Source organism: Mauremys reevesii, linkage group 1 (assembly GCF_016161935.1).
Source record: "Mauremys reevesii isolate NIE-2019 linkage group 1, ASM1616193v1, whole genome shotgun sequence".
NCBI classification, from domain to species: domain Eukaryota; kingdom Metazoa; phylum Chordata; order Testudines; family Geoemydidae; genus Mauremys; species Mauremys reevesii.
This window is the reverse complement of record NC_052623.1, coordinates 124,387,735-124,403,048: the sequence shown is the minus strand read 5'-3', so window position 1 is coordinate 124,403,048 and position 15,314 is coordinate 124,387,735. Positions and strand designations below refer to the sequence as shown.

At 43.5% G+C, this 15,314-nt stretch overlaps 1 protein-coding gene across 1 annotated transcript in view; it reads right to left on the bottom strand.

Moving 5' to 3' along the window:
- The window catches only part of GABRG3 (gamma-aminobutyric acid type A receptor subunit gamma3), a 530,126-nt gene extending 517,257 nt beyond the window's left edge, over positions 1-12,869 (bottom strand). The window contains exons 1-2 of the mRNA XM_039519684.1: positions 12,709-12,869; positions 7,638-7,786 (exon numbers count right to left, since the gene is read on the bottom strand). Of these exons, the coding sequence (XP_039375618.1) occupies positions 7,638-7,786; positions 12,709-12,761 (202 nt within the window). The 5' untranslated portion in view covers positions 12,762-12,869. The remainder of the gene's footprint in view (positions 1-7,637; positions 7,787-12,708) is intronic.
- Between the last annotated feature and the right edge of the window lie 2,445 nt (positions 12,870-15,314).

Below are 15,314 nucleotides of genomic sequence, written 5' to 3'. Positions count from 1 at the left end.
TGCAGAGATAAAATTTCTCGATACTTTAAATGACTGCTTCATGCAGCAGCTGGTACGGGAACCCACAAGGGGAGAGGCAACTCTAGATTTAATCCTGAGTGGAGCGCAGGAGCTGGTCCAAGAGGTAACTATAGCAGGACCGCTTGGAAATAGTGACCATAATACAATAGCATTCAACATCCCTGTGGTGGGAAGAACACAACTGCCCAACACTGTGGCATTTAATTTCAAAAGGGGGAACTATACAAAAATGAGGGAGTTAGTTAGTCAAAAGTTAAAAGGTACAGTGACTAAAGTGAAATCCCTGCAAGTTGCATGGGCCCTTTTTAAAGACACCATAACAGAGGCTGTCATAAATAAACAGATCAGGGTTAAGGTCTCTTTTACCTGGAAAGGGTTAACAAGCTCAGTAACCTGAGAAACACCTGACCAGAGGACCAATCAAGGGACAGGATAATTTCAAATCTCTGTGGAGGGAAGCCTTTGTCTGTGTTCCTTGTTGGCTCTGTGTTCTCTCTTTGGATCTAAGAGAGGCCAGACATGTCTCCAAGTTCTCCTGGAGTAGTTCCTACTATCCAATAGTGAGTATTAATTAGAAAGGCGGATTAGTCTTATAAAATGATTTCTACATTTGCAATTGTGTGTTTGCTGGAGAAAATTCTTTATTCCTGTTTGCTGTTACTTTGATTATGCTGAGGAGGAGGGAGGAGAAGTCTCTCCAGTTTTTATAAGTTAGACCCTGTATTTTTGCATCCTGGTATGACAGAGATAGTGTACTTTCTTTTTTTGTTCTTTTAACAAATTCTTTTCTTTTCTTTGGACTTGGTTAATTTCTTCTCTTGTGGAGATTCAAGGGAAGGGGAGGGGGGAAGAGTGAGTTCCTCCTGAGGGTGATTCACAGAGTTGAATCGGTGTGTATCTCTCCAGAGTGGCTAGGAGAGAGGGAGGGGGGAAGTGGGCTGCTTCCCTGTGTGTAGAGATTCAAGGAGTTTGAATCAAGGTATTTTTCCCAAGGACTAGGAAAGGGGAGGGGGAGATGAGTCCCTCTTTGTGTTGAGTCAAGGATTTGACTCGGTGTGTAATCTCTCTGGAGCAGGCTGGAGAGAGGGAAGGGGGGGAGGGGAACTGGCTGTTTCTCTCTCTCTGGTGAGATTCAAAGGGTTTGAATCTGGGTTCCCCAGGGGAAGCTTGGGGGACAGGCAGTGTGTTACTCACTTAAAACGTAACTGGTGGCAGCGAGAAGCAGATCTAAACTAGGATTTTAGTTTAGAGGAGTCCATGCAGGTCCCCATCTTGTGAACCCAACAGCTCTTAGTGGGGGGGAAACCTATGACAGAAGCCCAACTTCAATGTATACCCCAAATTAAGAAAAACAGTAAAAGAACTAAAAAAGAGCCACCGTGGCTTCACAACCATGTAAAAGAAGCAGTGAGAGATAAAAAGACCTCCTTTAAAAAGTGGAAGTCAAATCCTAGTGAGGCAAATAGAAAGGAGCACAAACACTGCCAACTTAAGTGCAAGAGTGTAATAAGAAAAGCCAAAGAGGAGTTTGAAGAACGGCTAGCCAAAAACTCCAAAGGTACTAACAAAATGTTTTTTAAGTACATCAGAAGCAGGAAGCCTGCTAAACAACCAGTGGGGCCCCTTGATGATCAAAATACAAAAGGAGCGCTTAAAGACGATAAAGTCATTGCGGAGAAACTAAATAGATTCTTTGCTTCAGTCTTCACGGCTGAGGATATTAGGGAGATTCCCAAACCTGAGCTGGCTTTTGTAGGTGACAAATCTGAGGAACTGTCACAGATTGAAGTGTCACTAGAGGAGGTTTTGGAATTAATTGATAAACTCAACATTAACAAGTCACCGGGACCCGATGGCATTCACCCAAGAGTTCTGAAATAACTCAAATGTGAAGTTGCGGAACTATTAACTAAGGTTTGTAACCTGTCCTTTAAATCGGCTTCAGTACCCAATGACTGGAAGTTAGCTAATGTAACGCCAATATTTAAAAAGGGCTCTAGGGGTGATCCCGGCAATTACAGACCAGTAAGTCTAACGTTGGTACCGGGCAAATTAGTTGAAACAATAGTAAAGAATAAACTTGTCAGACACATAGAAAAACATAAACTCTTGAGCAATAGTCAACATGGTTTCTGTAAAGGGAAATCGTGTCTTACTAATCTATTAGAATTCTTTGAAGGGGTCAACAAACATGTGGACCAGGGGGATCCGGTGGACATAGTGTACTTGGATTTCCAGAAAGCCTTTGACAAGGTCCCTCACCAAAGGCTCTTACGTAAATTAAGCTGTCATGGGATAAAAGGGAAGGTCCTTTCATGGATTGAGAACTGGTTAAAGGACAGGGAACAAAGGGTAGGAATTAATGGTAAATTCTCAGAATGGAGAGGGATAACTAGTGGTGTTCCCCAAGGGTCAGTCCTCGGACCAATCCTATTCAATTTATTCATAAATGATCTGGAGAAAGGGGTAAACAGTGAGGTGACCAAGTTTGCAGATGATACTAAACTTCTCAAGATAGTTAAGACCAAAGCAGATTGTGAAGAACTTCAAAAAGATCTCACAAAACTAAGTGATTGGGCAACAAAATGGCAAATGAAATTTAATGTGGATAAATGTAAAGTAATGCACATTGGAAAAAATAACCCCAACTATACATACAACATGATGGGGGCTAATTTAGCTACAACGAGTCAGGAAAAAGATCTTGGCGTCATCGTGGATAGTTCTCTGAAGATGTCCACGCAGTGTGCAGAGGCGGTCAAAAAAGCAAACAGGATGTTAGGAATCATTAAAAAGGGGATAGAGAATAAGACTGAGAATATATTATTGCCCTTATATAAATCCATGGTACGCTCACATCTCGAATACTGTGTACAGATGTGGTATCCTCCCCTCAAAAAAGATGTTCTAGCACTAGAAAAGGTTCAGAAAAGGGCAACTAAAATGATTAGGGGTTTAGAGAGGGTCCCATACAAGGAAAGATTAAAGAGGCTAGGACTCTTCAGCTTGGAAAAGAGAAGACTAAGGGGGGACATGATAGAGGTATATAAAATCATGAGTGATGTTGAGAAAGTGGATAAGGAAAAGTTATTTACTTATTCCCATAATACAAGAACTAGGGGTCACCAAATGAAATTAATAGGCAGCAGGTTTAAAACAAATAAAAGGAAGTTCTTCTTCACGCAGTGCACAGTCAACTTGTGGAACTCCTTACCTGAGGAGGTTGTGAAGGCTAGGACTATAACAATGTTTAAAAGGGGACTGGATAAATTCATGGTGGCTAAGTCCATAAATGGCTATTGGCCAGAATGGGTAAGAATGGTGTCCCTAGCCTCTGTTCGTCAGAGGATGGAGATGGATGGCAGGAGAGAGATCACTTGATCATTGCCTGTTATATTCACTCCCTCTGGGCCACCTGGCATTGGCCACTGTCGGTAGACAGATACTGGGCTAGATGGACCTTTGGTCTGACCCGGTACGGCCTTTCTTATGTTCTTATGTTATGTTCTTGAGCTTGGTACCGTTTGCACCAATAACTTGCCCCAGAGCAGGTATTGTTAGTCCCAGGACTATGGCTAGTAGTAAGTGTGTGGCCCAGATACTAGACATTTGTATCAGTCTTCTGCTATAAACTGTTAATATAGGATGTGTTCTTTTTTTCTATTCAGGAAATAATTATTGCTCTGTGACATAATGGGAAAACTGCCAAATACAACAGTTAAAACCCAAATCTTTGGAAGCTGTGATGCTTAGGGACGGAAAACCTCTCGCAAGTGTGCAGCCATAGGAGACTAGGATCAGATGTACCTCTAGTACAGTACTGCTTTGATTATAAAGTCCCAAGGGGTACCTTTGACTTAGATGCCTCCTGTAAAGGCATAAGGGAGGTGATGCCCTGTAGCACCTCTGCCTATTGCTTGGGTCAGACACTTCCCCTCACCCAGGCCCAGTGCCTGCAGGTGTGTTGTCATGTCTCACAGCTCTGAGGGTGGGTTTGGAAAGAATGTGACTTTGCCATATTTTCCAGCAGCATGAGCCTCCTATGCATTTAGATCCCCTGCAGGGTGTTATTCCTGGCTGGGATGAGATGTGACTGAAATATATCATGTGGGCACTCAGATCTCATGGGCAGAGTATAAGACCATAGATCATTTCACTGCATGAGCTTTATGCTGTGCCAATCACACACACATACCCCTTTTTCCTCTCACAATCCCCTTCTCCCTCTGCTTTTGGAATGAGAATTTCAAATATGGGTGCCCACGTTTAGGTGCCTACATAGGCCCCTAAAGACATGGTCTGAATTTCAAAAGTGCCAAACAACCAGCAGCTCACATTAACTTCCCTGGGAGCTGCTGGGTGCTTAGCACTTTTGACAATCAGGCCACCTATTTAAAAGCCTAGTTTTAGGCTTCCATTATCAAAAATCTTGGCTTCAGTGTAAAGAACTGGAATAACCAAGTGCATAGCAAAGTTGCATAGAATGGTGACTAGCCACTGCTCCATTAAATATAGGAAATGTTGAACAAATGAAAAGCCCCTGATGAGTAGTCTGTTGTACCCCAGGACAGATTTAACTCTGTGTCTATCATCAGTTTAACTTCTGCTTGGATACTAAACATTGTATTTGACCCAGTGGTATATTAGTATCTTATGTAACTCCAATTTTTTCTTAATATTCCAAACTGTGTGCTTTCTCTTTTATGCCCCAGGATGTCTAATGCATTTTCCACCCTGATCCTTTTATGAGACAGATACCACAGTTAAGGTAGGAGGATTAATATACTACATTCATCTATCTCAAGCAATATGTTTATATCTCTGGACGCTCTTAAGAGAAAATTTAGCTTAGCTCTTTTCCTTAGTTCACATACTTTGACATTAGGAGCTTTGTATGCTCTGGCTTAGTAAAGCCACCTATGGCTGTGCTCTGTGGGAGAGGAAGGGGTGATATTGCAGTATGGGCTTGGGATGCAGGAGGCTTGCGTTCAATATCTGATCTTCCCTCAGGCTTCTTGTTTGACCTTGGGTAAGTGCCTCATTTGTAAAATAGCAATATTAATTCCCTTCATCACAGGGCTGTTGTGGGGGTAAGTTAATTAATGGTCGGGGAGTGCTTCGTTGCAGGACTGAAATTATGGGACCCCTATACATAAACTTTATTGACAGAATCCAGAACTGTAAATGCTTTATCCCGTGCTGTGTAATGCAACTACTTTATCGAAAACAAGATTTGTGACTGTTTAGGGGGGAAGATAATGGGAATTATTTGGGCAGTAAATGACCTTTTCAATGCTGGAGAAAATATATGACCACTACTAATCTTGTGGAAGCTCACTTCCCGATTCTGAATTATTATCTCGCCCCCCAGAAGCATACCCAATTTATCCTGTTCATTCAGGTCTGTGTCAGAGAGATGATTTATCTCCAAAGTTAGTGATCTTAGGACAGGTTGTACCGAGCAAACTGAAATATCAGTCCCAACATTTCTTGCAGATGTTACTGATGGCTGGGAACCTTGTTCCTGCTGCAACTCAGAAGAACATGATTCCGTCGGGTATTAAAGATTTGCTGAAACCAGTCTAGCAAATTAGGGAGATGGAAAGATTAACTGTTACTGTACAGTAAAAGCACAAACTTCTATCAGTTATGCTTTTTTCCAGCATGATGGAAATATCACTGTAATTACTAATTAAAGAACCTGATGTAGAGATGTTCTATTAGTATAGGACAGATTTATTAGAATCGTACTAATGCCTAGCTGGTTGGCACTTGTTATAACAATAAGGACTGACCAGAACAGAGAACTTCTAGAGGGTACATTAAATACACTTGCTGTCACCGCATTTCTGTTCTGTTTGTACTCAGGGCTAGGGATTATCTCCCTGATCTCTCTGTAAAAATCAATCAATAGCAGAGCATGCACATTGGGCATTTTAGGTTAATTCTCTTACCTTTTTTTTGTTCCCCTACCTATACATGAAGTGAGGGAAATGAAAAAGCTATATTGACTCTTTATTTCTCTCTCTCAAAGGTTATGACCAAAGTGTGCATAACCACAAGGGATGGTAAAATGGAAGATAGAACTTCATATATACTGTCACAGAAGAAAAAAATCTTGCTGTATGAGCAAGTGATTCAAAAGAATTGATTATGGAAAGATATCTGTTTTGTTCTTATCTAATCCAATTCCTATCATATATCCATATTGCCACTAGACTCCCACATTCCATCTGATCACCCGGGAGGCATTTCCCCTGGTTTATGATTGGAAGATTTAGGAAACTCTCCACAAGTTGCCCTTCATCTTCAGAGAGACAAATCCAGCCCCCTCCTTCTGAGCTGCAGGAGGCCCTTTGGCAAGGGAACTTATGTAGTTATACAGCACTGTTAGAAGGGGGCCGGATATGAGTCTGCTGGGCTTCTGTTGCTGTTTTTGTTGGTTTTGTGAACTGTTGTTCTAATCATTTGTCAGGATGCACAGAGAGCTTTTTTTGTCTTGTGTACTCAAATGGAAATAAATATATTCCTGATTCTGCCAATGACCAATCATATAAACCTGGACAAGCCATTTAATATTTCTGTGCACCAAACTGCCCCTCTGTAAAACAGCTCTAATCATGTTGAGCATCCTCCTAAGGGTGCTGTAAGAATTAGTATTTGTAAATTGCTATAAAATGCTAGGATTGAATACCTACTGTGATAGACCCAGGCCAGTTGGGAACAGCAGAGTAGTAGAAGAGAGATATACTGGCCACTGGATAAGCAGTTTTCAGTTCCCTGAGTGACCAAAGCAGGGGCTGCTCCAGGCTAATGAGAACACCTGACTCCAATTAACCTGCAAAGAGTCAGGTGAGGCCATTAAGGTAATGTGAACACCTGACTCTAATTAAGGCCCTTTTGATAATATAAAAGGGCTCACTCCAGTCAGGTTGAAGAGAGCCAAGGAGAGGAAGTGTAGCTGAAGGGCTGGTTAATGAAGACACCCTCAAACCATCGGTAAGGGAGCCCTAAGGTAAGGGTGAAGAAAAGAGAAGCAGGAGAGCTGTGGGGAAGTGGCTCAGGGAAATGTAGCAACTCTGGCAGTGAAAGGTCGGCTGCCAACAGCTGCTACCATTAGGGTCCCTGGGCCAGAACCCAGGGTAGAGGGCGGGCCTGGGTTCCCCCCAACCTGCCATTACAGAAACACCTCCTGGGAGGGGAAGACAGGCCCATCAGGACAGGAGGCTAAACAGTTCTGAAATAAGCCCCTAGGGACAACAGAGACTGTGGGAGTTCTTTCACCAACCTCCTTGCTGGCTTATGATGAAAAGGGCTCAGTAAACTGTAACCCTGGCCCTAGAGAGAGAAGGGCTATGTGGACGGTCACAGTGAGCCACTGAGGCTAGTGTAAACCGCCTAGAAGTGTGGGACCCATGGAGACAAGGTTGGAGCTCTGCCACACTACATTAGAACTGAGCCTGAACCAAAAGCCTGGACCTGAACATTCCTGATCTTTGTCAAAGTTTGGATCCAGATCTTAACTTTGCAAATCAAGCCCATCATTAATACAAACACAAAATATTTCTAGCTAGACAATGGTGTATCTTTTCTACAGAAAGAAAAAGAGGACTCACTTCCAATGTCTGGCCGTAGCTTTTTGTCATATTCCCTCAGCAACTTGTTTAATATGAGAGTCGCATCTGTGTCTTGCGTTTTTGGAGCTAATACCCATTTCTGGTTGCCTGTTACATCTTCATATTCATCCTCTTCAACCTTTCTAGAGCTGCAATAAAAAAAATCAAATGTTATATTACATAACTAAAATCTGAATTTACATTGACTAAATCTCAACAGGCACTTCAATAAGTTTGAGTTCTTTATTCTCTCACAGCTATCTAGTTTTAGAACTATTTTATTAAAGGAGGTATTTATTACCAGAAGTAAAAGTCTGTGTAGGGGCACTAACTGAAAATAATTATATAATCCATCTCACACCACTGATTTCTCACTGGAACTTCAGTCTGTGGATTAATGCAGGGAGCAGAGTAGATCACTTTTTTGAAAAATCAACAGATTAACTGATAGGTAACGGATAACTCACTGGTGACCGGGTAACTGGTAACAGAATTCTATGGTGGGTGAACATCCTGCAGTATAATACTGACTCCTTCAACACAACTGATTCATCTCTTGCACAGCAGGGTAATAGGAATATTAAAAATTCAGCTGTTTGAATACTTCCTGATCATTTCATCCTATTAATAAATTATTACACACTCAATGTTTTTTGAATTTCAGAACTTAATGCAGTACAAGGGTTAGAATTAAGTACATGCTTCTTGAATGTAATATGAATTATCACAAGTACATAAATATGTTGCATAAGTCTGTTTGAATCTCAGAGTCTGAGCCATTCTGTTTTTATAGTTCTGTATTTGGGGCATTTCAGGAGCTAAGATTCTTCTTTCTACAAGAGGTAGATTATCTTTGTTATGTGAATAAAGCATTAAAATAAGTTGACAACTAATAATTGTCCATAAACTTTAGCTAGTGCCATAGGTGCTGGAACTAAGAGTTTGGGGGGTGCAGCTGAACCCCCTGGCTTTAAGTGGTTTCCATTATATACAGAGTTTACAGTTTGGTTTAATGGCTCTCAGCACCCCTGCTATAAAAATTATTCCAGCACACCTGGCTAGCATAGAATGTGGCTGAACATACAGTGCTGTTTTCACACATGAGAATCCATTTTCATCTGTCCTACCAGTTGCTTTCTGAGTGCAATGCAAAATATTGACTTTAATCTCCAAAGTCTTTTATGGTTTAAATTTCAATATCTTAGAGACCACATGTACTTTATCCATCACACTTGAGAACATCTGGACACATGTAGCAATGACGAAGCCAAGTCAGTCAGTCTGTTCCCGTGGAGCGCCCCCAACGGGGCTGTCCACGTCTATTTATTATAATTGGTTACATAAATCATGCTATTATACGCATGTACAAACTCAAGCCAACGTCTCGCCCCCTCTCCTGATTGGTGCTTTATGCACTGTGTACTCCAGAGATATACACCCAGTCAGCGCTTAATCTGTGTGTCTCCTGACCGGAAGTGTGGGGGGTTGGTGGGAACCACTTCAGCCGCTCTAAATCCGGGGGCGGTCTTCCTACCCCCTTAGCGCTTAAGAAGTGTAATGTTCCTACAGACATAGACTGTCATGAGAGTTGCATATATGCAGCTGTAAAAAGATGATCTCAGTTGTGGAACCTTGGGCCTGATTCTCCATAGCCTTCTACATTGCCTATGCCATTCTGATTTGGTGTAATTTTACACCCATTTTGCAAATGTGAAGGACAACACAGGGTGCAAAGCAGTGGAGAATCAGATGCATTGGCCATATCTACACTAGAGATTTCCCCAAATTAGAGCTATCTGCAAAGCTGCATCAGTGCAAGCCCCAAATATAGACAAGGCCATAAACTCTTAAACTTGCTTTCTCTCCTTCCTTCAATACCAATTTGTTGATCTTCTGGGGCACATTGAAAGTTGTAACTCTTTGCTCAGGCTTTTTATGGAAGGATGAGTTGAGCTAAGCCTAGAATTTATTTGTATTTCTTCTTTGATGGGTTCAGGAGTACTTTGGGAGGGGTGTGTATAATGACATTGGATTATTATTTTTATAATGCTTTTAAATGTCTAGATTGTCTGTGATGGGCACCATGTATAAATAGAAAATCATCCACAATTATCATAGTGAATAAAGATTTTATTCAGGGTGCCATTCTCTGAATCCTTCAAAGAATATACCATATATGCAAAGGGTTGTTGTTTGAGGTGGGTGGGGGAGCAGTTTTTTCCCTGTTCACATGAAGCCTATATAGAATTATTTCTAAATGGAGCCACTGGGAGTTCTATGTGTGGAAGACTTGTAGGATGAAGCCTGAAAGCTATATAACTAAACGGGGGGAGGGAAGCATTTTAAATAATGAAACTTTATTTTCTGGGGCATGAGCTATAACTTTCAGCTCTTCTTGTTCATTGGTGTCACTCAATCTAAGATTTTTTTTCTTTGAGACTCTTGATAAGCCAAATATTTGTAATGCAACATTTTCAGAATCATTCTCAATCATACACTATTTTTTAGATACACATTTCTTGTGTCCAACAATTAACTATCTGCATTATTGTACGGACTATGAATGAAAACTAGGCATTTGGACAAATTCTGACCGCTGTATCCTCGCAACTCCACTGGAGGAATCAGGTTGCATGGGTGTAAATGAGGGCCATGTTCATTCTAGCACATTGATTTTGTAGAGTGGTTCACAATTTAGATATTAGCTTCTTTAAACTCATAATCAACAATAATATAACACTTGCCAGATTTTTTTAAATCTTCTTCCTCCAGTAAATTGTTTCCCAGAAAGCTACATCCTGGATGTTTGTGTTGCATCTAGATGCTTGATTGCAACTGGGGGTTGGGAGATGTACCTAAAATATTCAGAGTAATTCATGCTAACTACAGTGATATGCATTTTATTTATTTATTTATATACAATCACAGGCACTTTTATTACCTTTATTTACGTGCTTCTAACCCAATAGGTTCCTACTAAGCATTTAGGATGCAGTGTCATTGCTAAACTGCTTAGTCTCCACTCCCAGGAGCCTACAACCATATTCCAAGACTTTTCAACAGCCACAGAGAAAGAGGGGCTGTTTTCTAGGTATGTTATAAAATGGAAAACAGGGCTGTCGCCCCTCCAAATCCTTATTATGTAACACTAGCTTTATTATTGTTATTATTATTATTATTATTATTATTATGAGAGGAAAACAAAACTGTGGTGCACCCCCAAAAAACACAGCAGAGAAGGAAGCTTGAAATGCTGTAGGAAGGCGTTTTCTTTAACGGGGAAAAGTTGTCTGCAGCCTCAGTTTCTAGATCTTGCCATCTGCTCTGAAGAGCTGACATTAATAAACAATGAGGTAACCATGGGCTTGTGGGGAGTGGAGGAAAAATTGTGTCTGCCCGGAATGAGTACCAGATAGTGAGGTGAGCTGAGAAGGGGTCTGAGACGCACTCTCTCCCCAGGGTTTGGTTTACAAAGAAAAAGTCTGAATGTCCACGTAATCAGGAATTCAGCATTTCAGTTTGAAAATGACTATGAACTAGATTGTGTGTGCGTGGGAGAGAAAGCGAGCAAGTTAACTCTCAATGTGTCTGCGCCTTTTCACTTCAGTGTGCTGTGTTCAGGGGAGATGCCGCTGGCAGCATTCCCAGCAACTGTTCCATAGGAGACTTAATGGTCTTACGGAAAGTTACCCAGTGAGAAATACTGGGCTGGACTTTGGAGTTTAAACTAAGAGTATTCGCTGTGCAGACTGTACCCCAGACCTGCCGTGTAAATGACAGGGTGTTTACCACAGCTCTCCTCATTAGAGTTTCCTGAAGAGTTCGTCAGTTTTTCTCCTCTTAAGGTCTCAGCCTTTGGTTTCTGTTGTAAGAACTGGCCAATCGCCTACGTTTTCAAGTGTTGCATTAAATATTATAGATTAATAATAATCAACCAAGAGGGAGTTTCTGTCACTAAGGGCTTGATCCTGGAAGTGGCGAAGTGCCCTGAACTTTCCTTGAAAAGCCCGATTCTGCAACACTTGCTCACCTGAGTAACTCTTACTCCTGCAGTTCTCCCATTCATTTGAATGGAGCTCAGGTGAACAAGGGGTGTTCCTATGAGGAAGGGTTTGCTGGAGATCAGCTCCCAACAGGCTAAGCAGGGGCATACTTACAAACTACACAATCTTCGGATTGCCAGGATGACATTTCCATAGTGATGTTTCCACGGGGGGACAGTTGTGTGATTATTAAGGTATTATCATAACCCGTTCATACTATTATCAACGGAAAACCTTCCCGTGGATAACCTCAGAGGAAAAAATTAGGCCAAAAAAATCGCTTTGATCTTGCCGAAGAAATCACCATCGCAAGAAATTGAGAGGACCTGTTTGCATCCGTTGCAGTGATAGAACTAGTGAAGCTTGCACTAGCCTTTTGGTTACTGACTTGGTCTCTGTCTGAGTTACCTTTTCCTAGGCAGACCTTACCTGCTTCCAGCCAGAGTGTCCCGTTCTTCCCTGCTTTCCTTGGCTTCCTTGGATCCCCGAGGCAAATACTCTGGAGACTAAATCCCTGTCTGAATGATACCCCTGACCTAGCCACACGCTGCATAGTCCGTAAAAGAACCGCGCCACGTCTAGCAAGTGGGTGCAGCTGCAGAGAGATCCCAGTGGGCAACCCTCGGGGCCCGGTTCATTCCATGACACGCGAAGTAATGGGGAAACTTTCTGCAGAGCCAGGTGAAGCGGGGAGATTTTACCTAACTCCAGGGCAGAAGCCTGAGGAGCTCAGTTTCTCGAGCCTTAAATTACAGCCCTGAGCTCGGCCGTAGTACAAAACCCGTCCGAGATAACGGCTAATGACAGTGAATGGAGGGCGGGGTGGGGGGTAGCTACACTACAGAGCCCGCAGAATACAAATATTGCAGACGATAACGGGGGCAAGAGCAAGGGGCGGAATAGCCTCCGGTGTCCCTCGGACTCAGTCTTCTCCCAACTCCGCGGGTGATGCTCCGGCCTGAGCAGCAAACGTTACATGGGAGCACCTGGGAGGACACACGGGAAGGGGCCGCGCCGCGCAGACTTACCAGGCTTGAAACACTGCCAGGAGGAAGAGCAGCACCAGCAGCTTAGCGGACATGATCCGAGCAGGTACCAGGTGCAGCGGGATGCAGGGAATGCGGCCGGACGCTCACCCGATAAAGAGCGAGGCGAGGGGCTGCCGCTTGGCTCCGCTCGCTCTCGGTGTGTTCCGGGGAGGGGGGGAATAGCCCCTTGCACTGCTCCAGCCCCCCAAGGAGACGCTCCCAGTGGACAGCCGGCTCCGCGGGCGCTCCGGCGCTTCCCCTCACTGGGCTGGACTAAGGGAGCGGCCCCTCCTGCTCCTCAGAGGTGTGTTAGCCGGGCACCTTCGGTGGGGAGCGGCAGGCGAGACCAGGCACCGCCAGGACAGCAGGCGAAGGGGACGCGGGGGGGGGGGCGGTGTAGCGCACCAGCCCCCCTCAGCCCGGCCCGGCCCTGCAGCACTGAGCCCCTGGGTCCCTGTCCCTGTCCAACAGGTCCCAGCAGCGGGGCTGTCCGAAAGGAGCGGGGTCTGGCCGAGAGCCCTTCCCGCACGCCCCGCGCTCCCGCTCCCGCTGCGCTAGACGCGGGGGGAAGCGAGCGGGAACTCCCGCCTGGCCCTGGGGCGCTTAAATGCCGGCCAGCCGCCGGCTCGGGCTCTCCCGCACAGCCCCGGGGCTGGGCTGGCAGCGTCCCCGCCGCCAGGGGCCCATTCCAGGCGGTTCGCTCCGCTCCTGGCGAGGAGGAGCCGAGTTTTGACAGCGGGCGAGGCGGGATCCGAGCCCAGCCGGGCGAGCCGTTGCTGTGGGTTTCCTTGGACGCGCGGGGAGGTCCCTACCAGTGATAAGGACACAAACGAGCGTGAGGCGGGAAGGTTCAGAGCCCCACAGGCACAACTTGAGGTGGAGGGTGTGTGTGTGTGTGTGCGCGCAGTACAGCCTGCATCTGCCCTCCTCTTGGAGACAATCCCGGGCGACGGGCCAAAACAGGAACCCTTTGCTCCGCATAGTAATGCGGACACCCGCACCCACCTCCAGTACAACCCGCTCTTGGTAACTGTGGCCCCGGGTGGGTTTCTGTTTAGAACGGAGATCGTTGATTTAGATGGTGGTGGTGCATATTACAACAGGTGTACAATAAACAACCCAAGTCTCTGCTATGTTGGCAATGGGTACGTCTAAATAATGTATTCGCCACCATAGGAAATAAGTGTTGAGAAGCAAGTTTGACCCAAAGTGTTTTCAAGCCAACAGACATAATAGCTTGGACCTGAACAGCATGTGAACCTGAACCTGAAGCTTGGACCTGAACACACTGCGATTCAAAAAATATCGTGGGCATGATTTTTGATTTACTACTTCACGTCTGAGGTATCAGACGAATAATATCCACGTTACTTTGGAAACAGAACAAAAGCAGTCAAAAGATTTGATTTACATTACACAAATATAGAAACAAGAAAGCCTGATAAAAATACATTATATATTCATTTTGTTGTGAAAGTAAATCAGGCTTAGTTTCTTCCTTTCCCTCCTCCAAGGCTTCTAAATGATCATAAACGACACTAAATGAAAAAGGAGTTGTACATTAAATTGTAATCTTGTGCTCAGAATAACTTGTAATGTGAAGTCTAAAAATAGTTACAGAGATAACTAGAAGGATTTATGTTCCCGATGTTATTTATTATTGGAATGATACATCTTAAAGGAAATCCACCGTGATCCGGGCACTTAACTTCCAATGATGCACATTTCTTGGAACCTATAGTTTCATTTGTCCTATTATACATTAGTTGTTATGTGTTGACTTTATCTAATTGCATTGAATGCAAATTATTATTAATCACCTGTTATCAAATCTGTGTCTCTCTCATATTGCCAGCAGGGGAATCCAGGCTAACTATGGAACCTCCCGTTCTTTGTAACAAGAGGGATCAGAAGTTCAAAGGAAAGCTTTATTTCCATTTTCAGTGCTCTAAAATTCACCATACTGCCTATCTCATAGTGCAGGGCTTTGAAATGTTTATTTCAATGAAGAGCCTCTTTTGCGATGTTTTGATATGCTCATTTGAAAGGTTATCTGCAATTATCCACAATTTTTTTTTCGGATAAATGACCATATTTCAGGTGTCTAAAACAATTTAAGGTAGATTTATAAAGACATGTTATTGAAGGAATTGATTTAGTACCTTTGCATAACTCATTGTTCCTAAACGGAACTATTGTTATATCTTAGGTCTCAGTGAAAGGTGGCTCTTCCTTCAACAATGTTGCATATGGTATATAATATACATGTATTTGTCTTCTCTAATGGAAAGTATGTTATCTAAATTTAAAGTTCATCTTAAACTCCCACCTTAACGTTCCTGGCGATTTGGGAAGAGAAGCGAGCGTTATATAAACAACGGTTTTACAAATACCAGCCACACTTTTGCCAGCTCTAAGGTCATAAGGAAATTGCATCGTAGCAGACTGTCCGAGGACGCCTGCTAAAGCGGACTCATTGCTCAGAAAAACCTGCACCGGAGCTGGATACAACATTGTGTGCAATTGTTACCGAAATATCAATTATTCACAGCAGTGAAATCGGGAAAAGTTGGCGCGAGACCTTGCTAGACTGGTGTCTCAGCCGG